The sequence below is a fragment of the Stegostoma tigrinum genome, chromosome 5, assembly GCF_030684315.1.
Source record: "Stegostoma tigrinum isolate sSteTig4 chromosome 5, sSteTig4.hap1, whole genome shotgun sequence".
In the NCBI taxonomy this organism is placed as follows: Eukaryota; Metazoa; Chordata; class Chondrichthyes; order Orectolobiformes; family Stegostomatidae; genus Stegostoma; species Stegostoma tigrinum.
The window spans coordinates 110,912,610-110,935,821 of NC_081358.1; the positions used below are offsets into that span (position 1 = coordinate 110,912,610).

The window sequence follows — 23,212 nt, forward strand, 5'->3', positions numbered from 1 at the left end:
CCAAAGATTGTTTCCATGCTTACTAATAAATCTTTGAATTTGGATTCTGTCTATCAGGTGTTATTGTTAATTTATAATAAACAAATGACCCTGGCTGTGCCTCAAAAACAGCCTGCCTTCCCCACAATACACAATACTCAAGCCTTGTATCCGGGCAGCTGATTTTTGGCAGAATGGAATCTCCCTTACTTTGGGATTAACGTTATTTTGTTTAATTGCTTGATGTTGTTGATCCTGTATTCAGGTATTTCCTTTGATGATGAATTCTGAATGTCCCTGAAGCATTTGGTGAGCTGTGATATTTTTGAGCTGCTGTGCAGCTCTGGTATGATGTCATTTTACAACGTGACCAGCACCAGTCTTGCCTTGTGCGCTATAGCCATCTTTTGGAGAGAATTTAAATTCTTCTGCTCCCTAAGTTAAAATTGAGCTCAGCTTTCTTTTTAAAAGGGAAGGTCAAAAACCACATGACACCAGGTTATAATCCAACAGGTTTATTTGAAAATGCAAGCTTTTGGAGTCAATGGGAATGTCCGGAGGGAGGAGATAACTTCTTCAGGTTAGGAATCCCTGGAAGAAGCTTCTCAGTGAGGTTAAAATTTTATCAGAGACTATGGGAATATCCAGAGGCAGGAGCTTTCAGAGTCTCTCTCTTTCTTCAGGTGCTCTTGACAGAGGAAGCAAAATTGACACAGAATTTGTAAGTAAAAGATGTAAGTAAGTCATACAGTAATGTGAGTTAAGCAAACCTAAAATAATGTTACATTTTGAATCAATTAGAAGGGAGATGCAGGTTCCGATTCATTAATATGCAAATCCCAAATTTCTGCCCAGAGATAAACAAAGGTTTTATCAAAGAAGAGGTGACATCTCAGGCCAGGTGATCCAGAGAAGGCTTTGTTCTTTAAACGTGGTTGAATTTCAAAATTGCAACTTTTTTTGAGATATTATATAACTTTTCATCAAGAGCTTAACGGTAATCAGCCCCTCTTCCCCTTCCTGGTCAATTTTCAGGCTCTGCTACTCTCCCAGCCCTTGGGTCACAGATGAATGTTTTAAAATCAAGCTTTCAACAAGACACTTGTTAATGCACCATGCATTTCACTTCTGCAGTTCAAAGTAAATTATTTGATCCCTGAATGCAGATAAAGAATGACACCAAGATACATTTTTAAACAAGATACTGTTTAACAGGAGGTATATGTTCAAGCATATGGGAATAGTATTGTCTCCCCTCAGTCGCTCTCACTCCCCATTCCCACCCTCATCTCACCTTCATGCCCTCTGCGCTATCTCCTCACTCCATCAGAACACCCCACTAGCTTTTCGCAACCCGAACAGCCATGCCACCCACTTTCAGTTCACTCAGTCCCTCCTTTCCTCTCATTGGAGGAGAAGGCAGACCACAGTAGGGCAGAAAAGGCCTGGACAGGTTGGGGACCGCCCAACCCGAAGCACCTTCCTCACACTTTGGTAGAAAATTCTCACCGTCACAGGAGAAGTCCAGGATACTGTCCTACAATGTTGCGGAGACACCCACGTCCTACCAACCAGGTGATAGGATCATGCCAGGGCAACTGGGGCTGCTTGTGGCAATGATCATTAAGTTTGCCTCCTTGGCAGCTGCCACTGAGAACCAGGTATGGCACCTGCTGCCCATGGGTCCTCAGGTCCAAAAACATGGTGACCTGGGGGAACAGGTAATTTGGTGCACCCTCCATTTCCTACAGGGAGACAGTGTAATTCCAGGAGGCACACAGCCAGATGGGAAACAACATGCTGTTCCATCAGAAGGCTCCTCTCAGGGAACTTCAGAGGGAGCCTGGCTCTATACCTCCTCTCTGCCTCTACCTTTCTGATCCATATTCAGACCAAGGAGGGTCATTTGCCTCAATCAAGCTGACCTGTATGTCAAGGTCATCAGGATATAAATGTCCCTGGGGGTCACCCACCCAAAGTGATGACTTGAATTGGCAGTTTTATGAGCTAACTGTATTGAGAGATAGGATGAGTCTGGGACACGTTTGGATATTTACTGCCATGTGAGTGACTAGAGGATTGAAAATACTGTTTAGTAGTGGCTCAGATATTAACAGGCAGCGTGGTTGCTCAGTGGTAAGCACTGTACTGCCTCACAGCATCAGGGACCCAGGTTTGATTCCAGCCTCAGGTGACTATTGGTGTGGAATTTCCACATTCTCCCCGTGTCTGCCTGGGTTTCTTCCAGGTGCTTCAATTTCCTCCCACAGTCCAAAGATGTGTAGGCTAGGTGGATTGGCCATGCTAAATTGCCCATAGTGCCCAGGGATGTTTAGGTTAGGTGGATTAGACATGGGAAATTAGACAGGGGAATGTGTCTGGGTGGAATGCTCTTCAGAGGGACAGTGTGGACTTGTTGGGGCCAATGGACTGTTTCCGTACAGTAGGGATTCTATGATGTTAGCAATAAAAACAGAAATGCTAGAAATACTCAGCAGGTCAGGTAGAATGTGATAAAAGAACTGGCACATTAACTCAGTTTCTCTTACCCCAGAGGCTGCCCAACCTGCTCAGTACAATCCAGAATTTTCAGCTTTCATTCTTTTTGTATTCGATCACACAAGATTGTGGGCATTGTTGACTGGGTCAGTGTTTATTACCCGCTCGTTATACGTTATCCAATATTTTGCTTCAGATTTCCAGTATTTGTATTTTTCTTTATTCATTCGTGGGAACTGGACATTGCTGGTTAGGCCAGCATTTTGTTGCTCATTGCTAGGTCAAGGGCTGAAGAAGTTGGTGCTGAGCTGCCTTCTTCAACCAATGTGTGGTGTAGTTACACACGCAATGCGATTAGGAAGGGAGTTCCAGGATGTTAACCCAGTGACAGTGAAGGAACAATGATATATTTCCATGCCAGGATGGTGCATGGATTTTGCTTTTGTTTTCATCACATAGTTAGCTGCTAATTATTTACACTGTTCATGCGATCTTTAGCAGTGACTTTGTAAGCGATATAATTATTTCTTGGTCAGAATGGTTTCCTTGGTGACCTCTGGCACTGATCCAGTGATGTGATCAGAGAAATTCTTATTAAAGTTGTATCCTATTCAGTTTTTTTTTGGAAAATTAGCCTGTTGCTGACAGGTAAAGAATATTTTAGTACTGTGAAATGATATGTGCATATTTGCAAATGAATGGTTGAAGTTTTCAGAACTTTCCTGATTATTTTAATGGCATTAAATATAATTAATTCCTTTAAGTAAACAGCTAAATTAATTAATAAAGCATGAAACAAACATATAATAATGTCGCACAACAGATTCGAGAGCTCAGTCTTCCAATTAACAACTAGCAAAGCCAAACTTGCCAGCATCTAATCCTTACTTTGAAATATACTTTTTAGTCTTTTGTTTCCCAGTACCGAGATCCTATCTTCTTCTCTTGGTTTTTCCATTTCAGTACTTTTCTGGGAAGCATTTGGGGCCTCTCTCTGAAATTACAGATATGAATTTCCTCAAATGAGGTTACTCCTTCATTAGCAGAAGTGTGGATGAGAAATTGGCAGAAAGATTGATCCTGCTGAATCTTTGATTATGCAAAGGGAGCCGTACCACTGGAAGTTGCTGGCTATTAACCTACACATTCATTCAGCGCTGGTGGTAAGACCAGGTGTGAATGCTGATGAAAATAATGTTTATTTTTATGAAGTGCCTGGGCACACAGTGATTTTCTCCCCCGTGCCTAGACTAACACAAGTTCACTGGCAGTTTATGCCTTAAATGTCTTTGCTTGACTGTATTAAAAAAGAATTCAATCCAAAGTTGGATCATTAACTCGATCTGCATGTTCTGTACAATGTAAATTAGTCCCCCACGTGCTTCATGCAAAGTGACTGCAGTTTTCTGCTTGATGGTCTATCAAATGTTTCAGGTGGAACAGGGAGTGTAATATCAATTGTGGCAAGACAAACACCACACTGGTTTTTTCACTTTAGAAAGCAGGCAGTTGCTTTATCTCCCAGCAATTCCTTTTGTATTTAAATCACCTGCTTTCATAAACAACCTGTGCATTGTGGCATGGGTTAGCACTGCTGTCTCAAAATGCTAGGGACCTAAGTTCAATTCCAGGAACAAAAACAAAGTTGCTGAGAAAGCTCAGCAGGTCTGGCAGCACCTGTGAGGAAGAAAATCAGAGCTAACATTTTGGGTCCGGTGACCCTTCCTCAGAATGAAACCTGAAATGTTAACTCTGATTTTTTTCCTGCCAGACCTGCTGAGCTTTCCCAGCAACTCTGACATCAGCTTTCCTGCTCCTCTGATGCTGCCTGGCCCGCTGTGTTCCTCCAGCTCTACACCTTATCTAAGACTCCGAAAGCTTGCGTTTTCAAATAAACCTGTTGGACTATAACCTGGTGTCATGTAATTTCTGACCTTGTCCACCACAGTCCAACACCAGTAGCTCCACATCACGGCTACCTATTTTGTTGCATTGAAACAGACACTGATTGTACACATGTTCTTCCCCTTTACAAAGAACAGGGCCTTGTGTATTACTCTATGTGGTTTTCAGGACACACAAATATATCACACTGCTTATGATAGCCCAACTGATAATCCTAACTTGGTTAGCGGTGCAATTCCTCACACACTAAGGATTGCCTGGTTTAAAATGGAAACAAAGTCTGGCTATTAACTGAGACATTAAAATGTGAGGCTGGATGAACACAGCAGGCCCAGCAGCATCTCAGGAGCACTGACAGGCTATTAATGGTCAGTTATCATTAACCTGCGATAGGGTTAAAATCCGTTGAAATCCCTGCAGTGACCAATGTCCACTCAGCAACCAGTCAGCGCTCACCTCTCACACTTAATGAATGTTGTTTCCCCTTTATTTTGGTATTCCTTGTGAATTGATCTGATGGGTACAAGTTGAAAAGTTTCAATGCTGCATATCTTTTTTTCAGAAATAATTAAGCATTATACTACCAAAAGAACATTCATTCATAAATTAAAGCTAAATTTGTGCAGCTACAGTGGTGGGACTTGAACCTGCAATTGCCAGAACATTACACCTGATCTCAAGATTACTAATCCCATAACATCACCTCCATGCTGCTGCACCTTGAAGGTACTCTTATCACCTCTTCATATTGGGCACTGGTAGCACAGTCTGGAGTCTGAGATAACAAGGCGTAGAGCTGGGTGAACACAGCAGGCCAGGCAGCAGCAGAGGAGCAGGAAAGCTAACATTTTGAATTATATCCCAACTGTCCCACTGTTATCTTTTACTCAGGACACTCTTAGCACCTGTTCCTCCCCCTTTGTCTCTAGCATAACAATAATCATTTTCAAGGCCCCTTTCACTTCAAAGAACTAGACTCGAATTGCATATTGGGACTGAAACATTAGCTCTGTTTTTCTCTTCACACAGATGCTGCCAGGCTTGCTGAGCTTGTCCAACATTTCCTGTTTTTTTTCCCCTTTACTTTGGTGTTTCTTGTGAACTGTCCTGCTGAGTGCAAGCTTTGACAAAGTGTATTTTGTTTTAGCAATGCTAATTAATAAATCTGGAATTACCTGATCATAAAATTCCTGGATTACTATGAAAGCACATCGAGTTCTCTATTGTCCCTTTGGGAAGGATATCTGCCTTCCTTTCTCTGTCTGGTCTACATGTGACTCCAGACCGATAGAAATGTGGTGGACTCTTAACTTCTTTCTGAAATGGCCTAGGAAGTAAAAGCAATAAATGCTTGCCTCGCTGGGAATGGTCACACACCAAGGATTAATTTTTTTAAAAAGTGTTGTCAGCAAACAATATTGTGAAGAATCTCTAACAGATTAAAGGAGACATTAACACATATATGTTTTATTGTGATAGCAAAGAATGGAATTACTCACATTCAGAATCAGCATGTCAAATATGTTCCTGCTTCCTGTTTCCCCACTTGAGTTAATTTTAGTAGCATTGCCCTTGCTTGTGTTTGTGTGATGTTTTTCATTTGCAACTCCAGTTACCCTCATGGATTATTCGTGTAAGAGTTAGTTTCATGGACTTGGTGGGTTCCTATTGGCAACCAACTAGGAGTTTCAGCTGAGACTGTCAAACACATTTCACTAACTATCCTTACAGACAGTGGGATCGTTCACAAAGTGTGTGGTGCAGGGTGTCACTCCTGGGAGTGATAGGAATGACTGGGGGAGGATTATTAGGAGAAAGAGAGATTGTGGTTGCTGTTAGAAAATGAAATAATATCACTTTATGTCATTGAGCTAGTTATTTTCTTTTAGAGTTAATTTTTTTGTTTTGATTTATTATTGTCACATGTACCTTCGTACAGTGAAAAGTTTTGTTTTGGGTGCAGTACAGGCAGATTATACTGTGCATAGATCATAGAGTGATTGAACAGGGCGAGGAATACAAATGCCACAGCTGCAGAGAAGGTACATAAAGAGTAAGATTAACATTAGGGTTGAAATTAGAGAGGTCTGTACAGGAGTCTAATAACAGTGGGGAAGAAGCTGTTCTTGAACCTATTGGCATGTGTGTTTAAGCTTTGGCATCTTCTGCCTGATGGGAGAGGCTGGAAGAGATTATAACTGGGGTGGGTGGAGTCTTTGATGATGTTGGCTGCTTTTCCGAGGCAGTGGGAAGTGTGGATGGAGTCATTAGATGGAAGGTTGGCTTGTGTGATGGACTGGGCTGTGTTCACAACTCTCTAGTTTTTTCTGGTCCTGGGCAGAGCAGTTGCCATACCAAGCTGTGATGTACCCAGATAAAATGCTTTCTACAGTACGTCTATAAAAAATTTCCTTAGCCTCCTGTAGTGCCAACTTTAGACAGGTAGCTGCCTCCCATCATTTGAGAATGATCTCCATTCCCTTCCTGCTCCTTGAGTCACTTAGAGGTAACATTTGTAAGAAACTCGGGCATCTAACAGCAGATGCTGTGCTGCAGTAGATTCTCACGGCTCGTTTCCAAAGCCTTGTTTGTAACATGTTTGTCTTCCCGTGTTTCAGGATGGAAGAACCGCACTACACATGGCCGCAGCACATTCGAAGGATGAAATTGTTCGCCTGCTGCTGACAAAGAGGTTGGACCCGAACCTGACAGGAGGGGTATGGATACAGTTATTTTACATATTGCGTCTATTGCTTGTTTACCTAAGACCTGAAGCTACTGAAGAACAAGGAGGAAACTGGCTGTGCCGCACAATGTGAGTGCCAGTGAAGCAAAATGAAGTGTCAGCTGGCAGAGAGTTCACTCCAATGAAAATCATTGCTGAGTCATGCTGATTAAATGTGCTGAATCATCCCAGTTGCTTTTAGGCAAAGCCACAAGTTGAAATAATGATGAAAGGCGCATGCTGCAATGAATACCGGTAGTTCTCCTGTACAACGATACTTGTGTTCTTGTGCGACCTCGTGCTATAGAAAGCTGCATTATAGGGAAATTGCTATAGAAGATTGCTATACTGTACAGTAGAAATTTCAGGTGATCCAAACAGTGTTCAGTACTTATCAATCATATTACAGCCAATTTGCATTAGCAAAACATGCGTTATAGCAGAAATACCTGTAAAGTGTTCCTTCACTTTTGGTTAATTGAATGCTTGGGTAAAATAAAGGCCAAACCAGACCTAGTGGACAGTTATGGCAACTTTAAGACTTAGTAAAATCTTAGTATAGATGTGTGGAAAAATATCAGCGAGTGTAAGAAATCTGTGGTATCATAAAATGGTTGCAGCACAGAAGGAGGCCATTCAGTCTCTCGTCTATAGACCGGTTCTGTGATCTAATGACACGTCCCTGTTTCTTTGCTGAAGCTCCATACTTTCTTTGTTTTCAGATAATACTTTCCTCTTGAATGCTTCGATTGAACTTGCTTTTACCACACTTTCAGGCAGTGCCTTCCAGATCACTTTCTTTTTATTCAATCACAGTGTATGGGCATTGCTGGTTGGATCAGCATTTACTGCCCTTCCCTTTTTTGTCTTTGAGTAGGTCATATCCACTGAAGAAAATGGCATTCCCTTATGTCACCATTGCTTCTTCTGCTAAGTATCTTACATCTGTGCCCTCCTATCCTCAAGCCTTCCACTAAAAGGAATGTTTTCTCTCTATCTATTCAGCCCAGAGCTTGAATGATTTTGAATTGATAGATTCTTAACCAGGAAGTGAATCAAAGCTAATGGATAAAAGATAGGAAAGTGGAATTGATGATGATCAGGTCAGTCATGATTTCATTAAATGACGGAGCAGACTCGATGGGCTGAGTGGCCTCATTCTGCTACTTCAGTCTTATAGAACACTTCAAACTTCTCTTTTTCGAGATAAACTGTCCCAACTTTTCCAGTCTACCATCATAACTGAAGTTCCTCACCCCGGAAGCATTCTCTTGAAACATTTCTGCATCACCTGTACCCTAATATCTTCATGTCCTTCCATACAGCAGTGCCTGGAGCTACTCACAATGTTCCAAAGTTGAATCAATGTACAGACTTTTCAACTGTATGAATCTCTATTAGCCATAGAAGCATTCATTCAGAGATCACTGTAATATTTGAAGGTGCTCACACGAAAAGTATAGTGCAATCTTTTGTAAGTCAATTCTAAGAGCTGAATCTATCAGCTTGTCAGTTAGTTCAGTTGGCTGGAGGACTGGTTTGTGGAACAGAGCCGCACCAATAGTGTGGGACCATGAAGGACCGTCTTGTCTGAGGTATAGTGACCCTCAGGTTAAACTCACCACCAGTCATTTCTCTCTCTCTCTCTCTCTCTCTCTCTCTCTCACTCTCTTCCCCCCCCCCCGCCACCCCATTGTCTCTCTGTAATAAGAGAGCAGGATTTTCGTGACTTCACCTTTCTACATATATCAACCAGACACAATGCTTGGCAGTAAGCTACATTTGAAAAATTCAGTTTAAAAAGAATACTTGAGTTTAGTTTTTTTTTTCATTACAAGGTAAGGGATATGTACAATATGCACATTTGTTGTATTATGCTCTGTGACATTATAAACCAGGCAGAGCTTTGATAATCCTCAATTTTCCTAAACGCTTGCAAGGAACTTTTATTGCTTGTTGCAATTCTATTGCATTCTAATTCAGCCTTTGCCTCATTAATCTGTGGTAAAATGCCATCCATTATAATCGCTGGCCCAGAGAAATGTCAATAAATCTTTGTTCAGCCAGTAAACATTAAAGGTTTGCTTTCTGATTTATAATGTTTTGCTACTGATCAGCATTGAGTGTATCTGTTCCAAGAGATGCCCAGTCTCAGTGTCATGGCCAGTATTCATCCAGCCACTGCTGCTGGACAGTCAGATCAGCGCAATAAGCACTGAGCTACTCGAAGAACAGAGCAGACCTGCTGAGTTTTTCCAGCAATTTCTGCTTCTGTTTCTGAAAAAACATAGGTACAGAATTCTTCATGCAGCATTTAGTGTGTCTTTCTTATTATTCATTTAACAGTTGGCCCCCGTTCTTTTCAGATCTTCAAACTGACTTATCTTCCTGCACTTTTTTATCCACTGCTTCGTGCCGAGTATAATTTTGTAGGTGTTGGCTGATAGGCACTTCCTCATCCAAAGTCTCTTCATTGTCAGGCTTTGACTGTGATTAATGGGAAGTTATTTTGCCATGGAGGGAATCACACTGAATGTGCACACATCTATGCTTCACTGGAACATAAATCCCTGCCTGACATATAGAGAGCTTGGTACATAATATCCATCCAGGCAACCAGTCCATCAGCAGAGTGAGTTTGAGTGGAAGACGGTGTGTCCAATCTTTTACCACCAAATATGTAGGGTGGAAGAAGGAAAGGTAAAAGTTTGTGGAATCATTCAAATAGAGAGGTTGCAATGAAGAGAGTGAAAGATTGAAGACTAAAGGAGGAAGATGCCCATTTGGAGCACAATGAGCAGATTTAGGTACCACACCTTAGCAAGGATATATTGGCCTAAGAGGGAGCACAATATAAGTTTACAAGAATGATATCTGAACTCCAAGGGTTATGTTATGAGGAGGGATTATATAAATTAGACCTGCTTTTGCTAGAATTTGTAAGGATAAGGGGATTCTAGAGCTAGGAGGCATAGCCTGAGAATTTGAGCCAGACCGTTCAAAAGAGATGTTAGGAAGCACTTCTATACACAAAGGTAAAGGTTTGGAATTCTGTTCCACAAACAGCAGTGATGCTAGATCAATTACTAGTTTTAAATCTGAGCGTCGTTTTTTGTTAAACAAAGTTACTAAGGGATATGGACCAAAGGCAGGTCTGTTGAGTTAGGCCACCAATCAACCACGCTGGTGGGACAGGCCCGAGGGGCTGAATGGCCTACTGCTGTTTCTACAATCTGATGTAACATGAACAATGTTTCCTGATGGTCCTGTGAGAGGAGGAATGTTGAAAGAGACGTAAAATATGAATTCATGGGGCAACGTGGAACATGGGAGTTAAAACCCACTGAAGACATTGTGTGAGGCCATAAAGAAGCCACAGCCAAATATAAGCAGTTACTGTTACATCAGAAATTCTATTTTGGCCGCGAAGATCCAGTTGTGGTAAGGAGTCAGTAATAAAACTGCAACTTATCCTTAATTCTGATGGTGAAGCAGCTCACCATGTCTACGCAGGGACTTTGTGGCACAGGGGATGGGGAGAAGACTGACTCTAGTGAAAGGGATAGTGAACTGTGTGCTCCTCCGATCACCTGAAAATAGAATGCCTCAAGAACCTGGCATTACAGTTGGTCAGTTGATTTGTTACCGGATACATCATTAGCAAATGGATCCCCTTCCCTTTCAGAGCACTTGCTGAATACTTCATCTGATTGGCCTTACTTGGGAGGCAGCAGGTCCTGCTTGGCCTGTTACTGTAAGAGTGAAGAGATCAGAGATAGGGGGCCAACACAGGAGCTGACCCAGAGCTGCAGAGCCTCCCCAGTTTGTTCCCAGAATGCAATCCTTTGATCATTCACTGGAGCTTAAAAGGAGCCAGAACCAGAGGATATCGATTTGAGGAGATCTGAAAAAAGAAGAAACGGGTGAGGTAAACTCTTTTCACTCAGTGAATAGTTAGGGGATGGAATGGAAATGGATCACTGACTAGAGTAAGGTTGACTTGTTGAGTCAAACAGGAGGCTGGAAGAACACAACAAGCCAAGCAGCATCTGGAGGAAAGGAGAAGTCAACATTTTGGGTGTTTCCCTTTTTCAGGACTGGATGAAGTATCTTCTCCTTTCCTTCAGATGCTGCCTGGCCTGCTGTGTTCTTCCAGCCTCCTGTTTGCGTACCTTGGATTCCAGCATCTGCAGTTTTTTTTACTCTGATTTGGTGAGTCAATATTTATACAGTTCTGAGTAATTTGCTGCAACTCCACGTAGACCCGTGAATTCAATGATGGACAGCTATCAAAATGGTCTGTCACTATTTGTTCCAAGCATCATTTTTGGAAAGATGTCATGTGGATGAGGAGCTGTTTCCACTTGATTAAAAAGATGTTATGCCCTTGGAATCTGAAGCTGAATGATCCCGAATGGCATATGCCAAAATGCAATGTCCTGTAGGTGACAGCATACATTCCAAGCATCTCCAGAAATTCTCGAGCAGACTTGAGAGGCCCAATGGCCCACTCCTACTTCTATTTCATATGTTCAATAATCTTACCCTCTGACTGTGAGATGTTTTTGCTGTCTGGAATCACATAGAGTCATGGAGTAGTTATATAGCAGTGAATTTCATCGGTACCAACCAGATATCCTAAACTGACCTAATCCCATTTGCCAGCATTTGGCCTATGTCCCTTTGAACTGTTCCTATTCATTTATCCATCCAGGTGTCTTTTAAATGTTGATGTTGTGTGAGTTTCCACCACCTCCTCTGGTAGATCACTCCATGCATGCACTACCCTCAGCTTGAAAAAAGTATCCCTCAGGTCCTAATTAAATCTTTCCCCTCTCACCTTAAATCTATGCCGTTGGCCCAATCATGTAATGACAGCTTAGTTTACATCATTTGTCTTTATCCACTTTCCTGTTAAAATCTTGATCAGATCACCCCTAACCTTCTAAATTCTACAGATGTTGACTCTGCTTTCTCTCCTTGCCTGCTGAGTTTCTCCAGCACTTTCTGTCTTTGTTTCCGATTTTTAGGGTCCACAGTTACTTGTTTTACTTAAATCCAGGCATCCCTGTTTGTCAGCAAGGTTTCCAACTCAAGAAAAGAGCACAAGCTGAGTGATGGCTTGGGGAAATTTGCAGTAGGGAAATAGTTCTGTCAATTCAAGCCAGCAGAAACTCAATAGTTCTTATCGCCAGGTATGGAGTGCAGCATTGAGAACACAGAGCACTGAATGCAGAGAAGACACGGTACATTTGAGCTGATTTGGGCTTTCTGGCTGTTTGCAACATTTCTGTATCATTTGCCGCTTTATGCAAATGTTCCTATGGGCTCATTAATAGGTTCTCAGGGAAAGAAACTCACAGGAAGGAAAAACAACAGGCTAAATAAAGAGTTATACTTGGAAATCCTGGAGCTTCCTGAGAGAATTGAAAAAAATCAGGACTTGGATCTACTCACCCGTGTAGTGGGAGTTAGTTAAATTTGCAGGATGCCAAAGTAGCATTAAGACCTTTAGAAAACCATTAATCAGGCATACAGGAGGAGGTAATGACCCTGTTCTTATATATACTATACTGGTTGAGGGGGGAGGTAGTGGTAGGGGGGCACTTCAGATTCTAACTAAACTCCTCTGGTCAGAAACTTACATGATTAAACCCTTGCATTGGGGTAACCTATTTCGTAACTTTACAGAGCCAACTCCATTCTCTAGGAGAAACTGTTCCATACAAACAATTTTAGCCAGGCCTTATGAGAACTGACAACAAAAGTTTCCTATGATATGGCTTTTTATTTTCCCTGAGGCGAAAAGGTAAATTTTGATCCTCTTAAACTGAAAGCGAGCTGATGTTTCTCAATGTTTTCTCCAACTTTCAATGCAAACAAATTCCGCTTATCATTCCAAGCAATCTTTATCTCAAACAAATTTTAAAAAATCGTGGCTTCCAGGACACTGGAAAGCTTAAACATTAAACTTTCTCATATTTAAAGACAAGTGCCCACATGCCACTACTTCAAAAGTAAGAACCAAAATAAATTTTATGTATCCATATACATTTCACATACAACTTACATCATACCTAAATTCTTCAATAGCCGCTAGATGGCTTAACCCAATGTGCTGTCATTTAAAGCAATATTCTACAACCTGTCATCACCACAGGTGGAGAGCATAGGTTAACTCCATGTACTTTGTCTTTCAATGAGCCCATTTTTTGTTACCCTTCCTTTCAACCTGGTTGGAATATAGTACTCTTTATCTGAAACATGCTACTTAGTCTTTTGTCTAACTATTCATCTGCTTCATCCTGCCAATCTATTTGCCCACCAAGTCCACCAGACATCTTTCTCTAACTTAAGCTATCACAGCAGAAGTAAGCTGTTCTGCTCCACCATTCAGTGAGATCGTGGCTGATGTATTAATCTTCAACTCCACTTACTTGCCTTTTCCCCATAACCCTCAATTCCCTTACTAATTTGAATTTACTAAACAATCTTGCTTCTGCAGCCCTCTGAGGTAAAGAATTCCACAGGTTAACTACTGTCTGAGAGAAGAAATTCCTCCTCATCTCTGTCTTCAATGTGCAACCTTCATTCTGGGATAATGCGCCCCTGTCCTAGACTGTCACAAGAGGAGAAACAACCTTTCCACATCGACTGTGTCAAGCCCCTAAACAATTTGTATGTTTTAATAAGGTTGCCCCTCATTTTCCTATGTTCCAGTGGATACAGGCCAGAACTACTCCACCTGTCTTCATAAGACAGCCCATCCATACCTGGAATCATCCTAACTAACCTTCACTGCACTGCCTCCAATTTCAGTAAATCTTTCCTTATATAAGGGGCCCAGACTGTTCACAGTGTTCCAGCTGTGGTCTGAAAAGCCCTTGTGAAGTTTGAGCAAAACTTCCCTGCTGCAATACTCCACACCTTTTGAAGTAAAGGGCTATCTTGCATGTTTGCCTTTCCTATTACATGCTGAATGTGGATGTTAATGTTTTGCAGTGTATATTCACGGACTCCCATCTCTCTCTGTTCTGCACTTCTCTGTAGTCTTTCTGTATTGAAATAAAAATCAACTCCTCTATTTAGAGTTATAGGGCAGCACAGCATCGAAGCAGATCCTTCAGTTCAACTCGTCTATGCTGACCAGATATCCTGAATTAATCCAGTCCCATTTGCCAGTATTTGGCCCATATCCCTCTTAAACCCTTCCTATTCATGTACCCATCCTGATGCCTTTAAAATGTTATCATTGTACTAGCCTCCTCCAATTCCTTTGGCAGCTCATCCCATGCAGGCACCACCATTTGTGCGAAAAGTTTCCCCTTTTAAATCTTTGCCTTCTCACCTTAATCCTTTACCCTCTAGTTTTGAACTCTCCTACCCTTGGGAAAAGACTTTGCCTATTCACTCTATCCATGGCCTTCATGATTTTATAAATCTCTATAAAGTCACCCCTCAGCGTCCAATGCCCCAGGGAGAAAAGCCTCAACCTATTCACTCTCTCAGTATAGCTCAAACTCTGTCAATAACTCTTTTCTGAACCCTTTCAAACTTTGCAATATCCTTCCTCAGCAGGGAGACCAAAATTTGCTCCACCAAAGCGCATAAACTCACATTCCCCTGCATTATATAACATTGGTCAACTTGTGTTATCTCGCCTTCAAACTCATTTTTTATGAGACTCAGGGATTAACAAAAAGCGAATTGGACTGTTAATGCAGAGACCCAATTAATGGTCTGGGGACCCAGGTTCAAATCCCACCATGGCAGGTGGTGGAATTGGAATTCTATAATATACCTGGAATTAAAAATGTAATGGTGAACAGGAATCCATTGTTGATTGGCAGGAAACCTACCTGGCTCACTAATGTCCTTTAGGGAAGGAAAGTTCCATCTTTACCTGGTTTGGCCTACATGTGACTCCAAATTCACAGCAACGTGGTTGACACTTAACTGCCCTCTGGCTAATTTGGAATGGGCAATAAATGCTGGCCTAACCAGTGATGTCCTCACCCCGTTAATGAATGAAGAGAAAATATAGACAAGGGAGAAAGTGCAAACACCAGACAGGCATTGCAGACTATTAGTCTATCAGACTAATAGGGACTATTAGTAGCTGACAATGGCAGCAGCCCACATGATGCCAAGGCCTGGTGTGTGGGGGTGTGGGAAAGCATGGAGGAAGGTGCTCAAGCCCTAAAATTGTTCAGTGCGATATTAGGTCTAGAAGGCTGCCGGGTTCCAAAATGGAAAATGAGGTACTCTTCTTCCAGCTTGCTCAGAGCTTCACTGGAGCACTGCAGCAAGCCTGAGACAGAAATGTTGGCCAGGGATCACAGTGGTCTGTAGAAGTGGGAGGAAACGGGAAGCTCAGGGTCTTTGTTATGGACAGAACGTAGATGTTTTGCAAAGCAGTCAACCAGTCTGCATTTCATTTCCCCAATGTAGGGGAGACCACATTGTGAGCAGCGAAAGCAGTAGATGAGATTGTGTGAGCAGACAGGTGTTACACCTTCAGTATAACATGGGGCTGGATCAGAGTGTCCTGGAGGGAACGGTCCTTGTGGAAGGGACAAGGGAGGGGAATATTTGTCTGGTAGTGGCATCCACTGGAGAAGGCGGAAATAAGAGCAAATGATCCTCTGGATGTGGATGCTGGAGGAATAGTTGGTTAGGACAAGAGGGGCCCTGTTGCTGTTACGGGAAGGAATGGGTGATTAGTGAGGGCCGAATTACTGGAGATGGGTCAGACCCGGCTGAGGGCCCTGTCAACTACAGTGCTGGGGAAACCTTAATGGAGGAAGAATTTGAGTATATCAGAGACCCCTTATTTGACATTGGCATCATCACTACAGATGTGATGGAGATTGGAATAAAGCCTTTACGGGAAGCAGGATGTGAAGATGTATTGTCAGGGTAACTGTGGGAGTCGACAGGTTTGTAGTGAATATTAGTGACCAGCCTGTCCCCAGACATAGAAACAGATATCGAGTTAGGGAATGGAGGATTCAGGGATGGACCAGGTGAAGATGAGAACAGGATAGAAGTTGATTTGATTTAATTTGATTTATTATTGTCACATATCCAGTGAACAACATTTTGTCGCGTGCTAATCAGACAAATCATGCCTTACTTAAGTACATCAGGGTATTAGAACAGAATGCAGAACATCGTGTTATAGCTACAGAGAAAGTGCAGAAAAAGACAAACTCTAATATATGAGAGGCCCATTTATAAGTCTGATAACAGTGGGGAAAAAGCTGTTCTTAAACCTGTTTGAGTGATAATGAGAACTGCAGATGCTGGAGAATCCAAGCTAACATAAGAGTGGAGCTGAATGAACACAGCAGGCCAAGCAGCATCTCAGGAGCACAAAAGCTGACGTTTCGGACCTAGACCCTAGACCCTCTCTGATGAAGGGTCTAGGCCCGAAACGTCAGCTTTTGTGCTCCTGAGATGTTGCTTGGCCTGCTGTGTTCATCCAGCTCCACACTTTGTTATCTTAAATCTATTTGCATATGTTTTCAAACTTTTGTGTCTCTAACCTGATGGAAGAGGGTGCTGAGAGTGTGACCAGGGTGGGAGGGGTCTTTGATTTTGTTGGCTGCTTTGCAGAGGCAGCAGGAAGTGTAGATGGAGTCAGTGGGTGGAAGGCTTGTTTTCAAAATTGCAAGTGAAATTGATAAACTTTTCCAATTCCAGACGAGGGAGGAAAGCAGCACCGATGATGTCATTAATATACCGGAGAAAGAGTTGTGGCTGGGAGTTGGAGTAGGACTGGAACAAGGAATGCTCCACATACCCTACAAAAAGAGTTTGAGCCCTACAGTTACTGAACTTGATATGGAGTTCTGAAGGCTGCAGGGTCTGGACTCAATATCAAGTTCAGTAACTTTAGGACTTGAACTCTATTATACCCTGGCCCCCACCCCCACACACTAGGCCTTGTTATCATATACTCTGCAATCACACACAACACATTCTTAGCCACTATCAGCCTCCATTACCAGCTATTCACCCTCCCAGTAGATCATTATCCACTCCTTTGTCTGTACAACTCTTCTTCTCTCTCCTTTGGCTCTATCCCCAATCACTTATTGCTTACTCTTTATACCCCACCCCCCACCGTATCTTCTGTAAAAAAAGTAATGTTTTCCCAGCTACCATGAGTTCTGAGGAAGGGTCAAAGGATCTGAAATGTTAACTCTGATTTCTCTTCACAGATGTTGCCAGATCTGCTGAACTTTTCCAGCAAATACAGTGTTTGTTTCTGATTCGCAGCATGTGTAGTTCTTCCTGGTCTGACTCCGTCCTTCCCTCACTTGACATCTCGGTTTCAATTTCTGGGATAGGCCGCCAACCGATATTCACTACAAACCCACAGAACCCCAAAGTTACCTTAACTATACACCTTCACATCTGGCTTCCTGTAAAGATTTTATTCCATTCTCTCAGCACCGCTGTCTCTGTCACATTTGTACTGATGATGCGAACTTTGACAATGGCCCTCTGAAATTTCCACCTTGTTCCTTGACTGAGGATTCCCCAGCACTGTAGTTAACAGGGCCCGCAGCGAAGTCCAACTCATCTCCCGCATTTCAGCCCTGACCCCCTTTCTTCCCTCCCACATTAACAATAGGGTCCACCTTGTCCTCACCTACTGTCCCACTAGCATCCATAGCCAAAGGATCATTAGCTACCACCTCTACCACCTCCTGTAGATGCCACTACCAGACACATATTCCCCTCCCCTCCCTTGTCTGCCTTCCACAAGGACTGTTCCCTCTGGGACATCCTGGTCCCCTCTTGCTTCACTCCCAACACCCCACCTTACAACTGCAGAAGGTGGAACATCTGGCTGTTTACTTCATCGTCAGTATCCAAGGGCCCAAACAATCTTCTAGGTGAAGCAGCGCTTTACCTGTATTTCACTGAATCTGATCCACTGTGTTCACTGCTCACATTGTGGTCTCATCTATATGGGAGCAACTTCACATTCTGTCCACAGAAAATACCCTGAGCTTCCCGTTGGCCTGCCACTGTAACATATCACCCTGTTCCTTGGCCAACATTTCTGTCTCAGGCCTGCTGCAGTGCTCCAGTGAAGCTCAGCGCAAACTGGAAGAATGGCACCTCATTTTCCACTTGGGAACCCTCCAGCCTTCTGGGCTTAATATTGAGTTCAACGGTTTTAGGGCTAAAGCAGCTTCCCCCAACCCTGCACACCAGGCCTTGTCATCACATGGGCTACAACTACATACTACCCATTGTCAGCTACTAAAAGTCCCCATTAGCAGCTACTCATTCCCCTAGACTGACCCTTACCCACTCCTTTGTCTACCCAGCTCTGTTTATCTCTCTTTTGGCTCTATCTGTAGCCAAAAGATGGCTAATTTTCCAGCCATTTCTGTTTTTGTTTCATCAGACTTAGGTCCTGCCCTGTTGGTTCCAAACCCTTTGAATAGTTCCATAATTTCCACTCCTGAAACCCCCATATTTAGGTATTGACCCCTCCCTCTAAAACCACTTTAATCACCCATCTCCTCAAATAGCTCACCTTTAACATCTCTTTTCACCAATAGCCCCATCCCTAGTGTTGCTTCGGGATTTGAGGTCCCTGTATGCAGACTGCTAAAACATGAAAAGCTGCGGAAATTCATCAAAAGATCAATAAAATGCTGACCCACTATCTGAAAGTCTAGAAGAAGATAAAATGCATCCTCTGGTGATACAAAGCCCTACTTAATTAGATCACATCTCTGAGCACCACACCAGAGCTGGGATATATAGGCCTTGGAGGATGTGTTGCGTAGAATTTGTAGGATGACACCTGGACTCAAAAGGGTTAAATGATGCAGAGACAAGGCAGATTTAGTTTGTATTCCCTGAAATTTATTAAGGTTTTGAGATGCAAAGGAGAACAAGTAGGATACTCAGAGAGGAATTATTTTTACTATCTGTGGAGTCGAGCACTGCGGGGAGGGAGGGAGGGTAATAATTAAACCATCCAGGAAACAATTCCATACAAAAAGTAGTGGAAATTGGGAAAAAAATTCTTAAAATTGTAATTGATGTGGTTTAACTGTTAATTTTAACATTGAATTTGTTAGATTTCTAAGTATAAAAGAATATGGTATGGATCAGACATTTATAGGGAGTATAAGAACTGGTAATGAATAGCTCTGTTTAAATAGACATGAGGGTTGAAATGGACTCCTTCCGTTTCTGTTCCTGGTCTCCTGTAAGGTACCGCATTGAAGGCCTTCCGTAAATCTTGTCCTCCATAACTCCTGTACTCCCCTCTATCAATACAATCAGTCACTAATGCAAAGAAACTGCAATCATCTTGTCAAATGAGTCTCGCTTTTGAAAGCTCTGCACTATTTGCCCTTGTTTATTCAATGCTCACTAATTATGACTGAAGAGTTTTTCCAGGCTGATGTTTGACTTAATTGTTCTCTGGAACAGTTAGTAATAGATTACAGCAAGTCTTTTTCTGTAAATTTAGTAAGTGTTCTAAATCATAGTTTGTTGTTACAGCCCTAATCCACGTACAAAGGAAGAGAAAGGCAGTGCAAAACATTTTGTTCTCAAGTCTCCAGCATTAGTTATTTTAATTCACAATAAATTAGCAGTAGTATCCATAATGTAACAAACATAATCCCATAGCATTCAGATAGATTTCTCCATGGTAGTAAGATGTTATTTTCGCAGTTCATTAATTCTGTGATCCTGGTGCCACATAAAATCTTCCTTCTGGAGCCTAGTGATTGACAGCTGTCTATTTCCATCCTTTCTTCTTATGCTTTTTGTGAGGCTTCACCTTTGTTAGAGACCTACGTTGGACATTTTTCGGGGATACATGTTTGTTGGCTTTTCCTTTCTTTCCACGTTTATTGTGCCACTGACGGCAGCTACTATAGGTTGTGTAGGTTTTTGACTTAGTCATGCTTCTGTTTGTATCTTAAAATGGTGAGGATTCATTTTTATAAATATTTTGAGGGATATATTACATAGGAGATGATGCACACAAAACTCATAATGGTTTTGGGACATTTTCTTGCCTTTTAAGGTATTGTTGTATATGTATATTATGATGTATTTCCTAAGGTGTGAGATCACAGCTTTAAAACACATTTTCTATGACATGCATTCTTTTGTGCACATATTTTAATTTTGGGACTTTAAGAAGTCACAAACTTCTACTCACTACTGCTTTTCCCACAGAATTATCTAACTGGATTAGCCTGAATCAGACGTGCATTTTCCCTATCCATGAATTTGCTCCATCCTATTCTGGTGTCTAAAATTTTTACAACTATTTCTTACAACTGCACATTCAAACGTTGCATCTTTTCTCCTTTATCTCAACCCTCACGGTGTACCTATACTTCTGTCTCCCCTCATTTCCTCTGAGCTCATTATGTCTAAAAGACTGTTTGTCCAACTTCCCCCTCACCATTTATTTTAGCTTCCAAGCGTGCCCCATTTCAACCTTCAACATCCTTGCAAACCATCCCATCACTGCCTCCTTTTCCTCTGACCTCATGGTGCTCTCAAGAAAAGCACAGATGGGCAAGGGAATGCAGTGGTCAGAATTGCCTTGTTCAACTATGCTTACCCCAGTTCTGCTCATTTGTACCTCATGCTTGTGGTAGCTACATAACTAGGGGAAAAATGAGAAGTACACATTGGAATTAAGATTAGTTTGCAAGTCTCTGGTACTTGTTTATTTTATTCGTATTCAAATCAATAATCTTCTTTGATGCAAGTTACCAATCACACGTGCTTCCTCAACGATAGTCGGTTCTTCAACGTTTCATTAAGACTCTTGTTTTTTGCTTTTAAAGTATTATCCACTTCATTATCTAACTTCAGCTTCATAATCTTTGGCTGTCTTTTGCTGGGTGCGTATCGAATTCTGCGTGGTGGTTTCAAGCTCCTCCTGTTCTTCGGCTTTCTCGTTTGCCTTGATTTAGCGTACCGTTTACGGCCACGATTGTGCCTCTGACGGTATCTTGACTTAACCATGGCTTTCCTTTTCACCTCTGCTTTATCAACAGATTGCTTATTTCTACTGAGTGCTTGTCAATCTGTTACTTATATTGCTTACAATGTGTTGTGAAACAATGTAACTTGAAATTTGTTTTGTGACACTTCGCTACCTTTTAAGGTACTGATGACTCGCATGATAAACTGTGGGTATCATATCCTTATAAGGTATTATTGAGTACAGATTACAACCCTACTTGGTCTGAATAGTTTGCAGAAATGACCACCGGGATGAACTGCTCTTCCATTCCTCTGTTCTTGCAGTGTTTGGATTTTGCCCATTTTGATTTTGTTTCCATGGTGGAGTTACTTTAGATGGTCAAGGGAATAGTAGAAGATGCAAATATTGCTTTTAAAACTGCTCTGAATTCTTCTAAAAGATTCATTTTATGGTTTGCAAATCTTTTAATGGCTAAAGTAACACCCCCCTTGTTCTTTAGGAACATTTAGTGAGCCATAATAGGGTAGCAGTGCTTTCAGATGTTAGTGCAGACAGTATACTCCAAATCCAAACTGCACGTTTATGTAACAGAAAGACGACATTCCATAAGTTGTCTTTGGCTTGTTCTTCCATCATTTACCTTTGGTATCCTGTAGTTCTTGATCCTTCCTCTAGTGGGCAGTGTATCTAATTTGTCGAGATCACTCATGATTTTCAAAATATCTATTAACCTCCTCTTCTCTCAAGAGAACAACCCCAGCTTCCCCAATCTGTCTAACTGAACTTTATCATCATTGGGCCTATTTTCATAAACCTGTCCTGCACCTTATCTAATGGTTAATATCCTTTCCAAAGTGCGGTGGCCCGATTTGGACACTGTCCCACAGTTGACATCAAGCGCTTGAGGTGTTGTATAAATGTCAGATAATGTTGCATTGCTTGTGTATTGTATTCCTTATAAAGCCCAAGGTCCCTTAAGCTTTATTACCCACTTTTTCACCATACCCTGCAAGCTGCAATAAATGTGTGTACATCTAGCCTAAGACCCCTCCACTGCTGTAATCTCTTTTATAAATAAATCCTTTATTTTGCATTAACATTCCTCATTCTCTACACTTTGCACTTCTGAAAATGATGCAATAAATGTTTGTGGATTAAATGCAAACATAAATGATAAAAGAACAAGCCGAAGGTTTCTGAAGTAGGGTCTAAGCCTGAAACGTCAGTTTTCCTGCCCCTGAGATGCTGCTTGGCCCGCTGTGTTCATCCAGCTCTACACCTTGTTATCTTGAAACTTATGGAAAGTCTTCTTTCTGTTACATAGATGTGCAGTTTGGATTTGGAATGTGCTGCCTGAGAAAATCCATGTTACTACTAACATCTGAAAGCATTGCCACCCTATTAAGGCTAACTAACTGTTCCGAAAGAACAAGGGGAGTGTTACTTTAGCCATTAAAGATTTGCAAACCTTAAATGATCTTTTGGAAGAATTCAGAGCAGTTTTAAAAGCAATATTTTTATCTTCTACCATTCCCTTGACATGATCTGGAAACAAAAAAAATTCACAAAAATGTCAGAATGTCAACATGAAATATTCAGTAAGATATCTATGACCTTATAGTAATAGTTTAAAATGCACATTATCCATCACCGTTTTGCACTGTCAATAATTTGTATCTACTGACAGGCCTCCTTAAAACAAGCATCTTCTTTCCCCTGAAGATCAAATAGAAAACTACTTGGAAGCATCCAAAATCATAGAATTGGCAAACTTAAGTCACAGTTTGGGCCAAAGATTGAAGTGCTGTCTGTATAAATCAATGCGGGGAAAATGGTGCATACTGGGCAGATCATAGATTTGTTCAATCAGTAATGAATACTAACTCTATACCAAACCATCTCAGGGCCAAAACTCCAAGAGGAAAAAGATCAGTGACCCACCCCGAAAACAGCTTGCCAATAGAGTAGAGTTGCAGTTGCAGTTCACAACCGATCAAGAACATTTTCACATGTCAACTCAATTCTAGAACTGTGGAAAATATAGCCTTATACCCCGTGTATGGACTGTTCATTTTGGGCTCTATCAACATACGGACAGCTTCAATGAA

At 41.7% G+C, this 23,212-nt stretch overlaps 1 protein-coding gene across 1 annotated transcript in view; it reads left to right on the forward strand.

Annotated features, from left to right (window-relative positions):
* Positions 1-23,212, forward strand: part of trpn1 (transient receptor potential cation channel, subfamily N, member 1) — a 184,938-nt gene that overhangs the window by 27,695 nt on the left and 134,031 nt on the right. Inside the window, exon 3 of the mRNA XM_048528498.2 lies at positions 7,002-7,100. Coding sequence (XP_048384455.1) covers positions 7,002-7,100 — 99 coding nt within the window. The remainder of the gene's footprint in view (positions 1-7,001; positions 7,101-23,212) is intronic.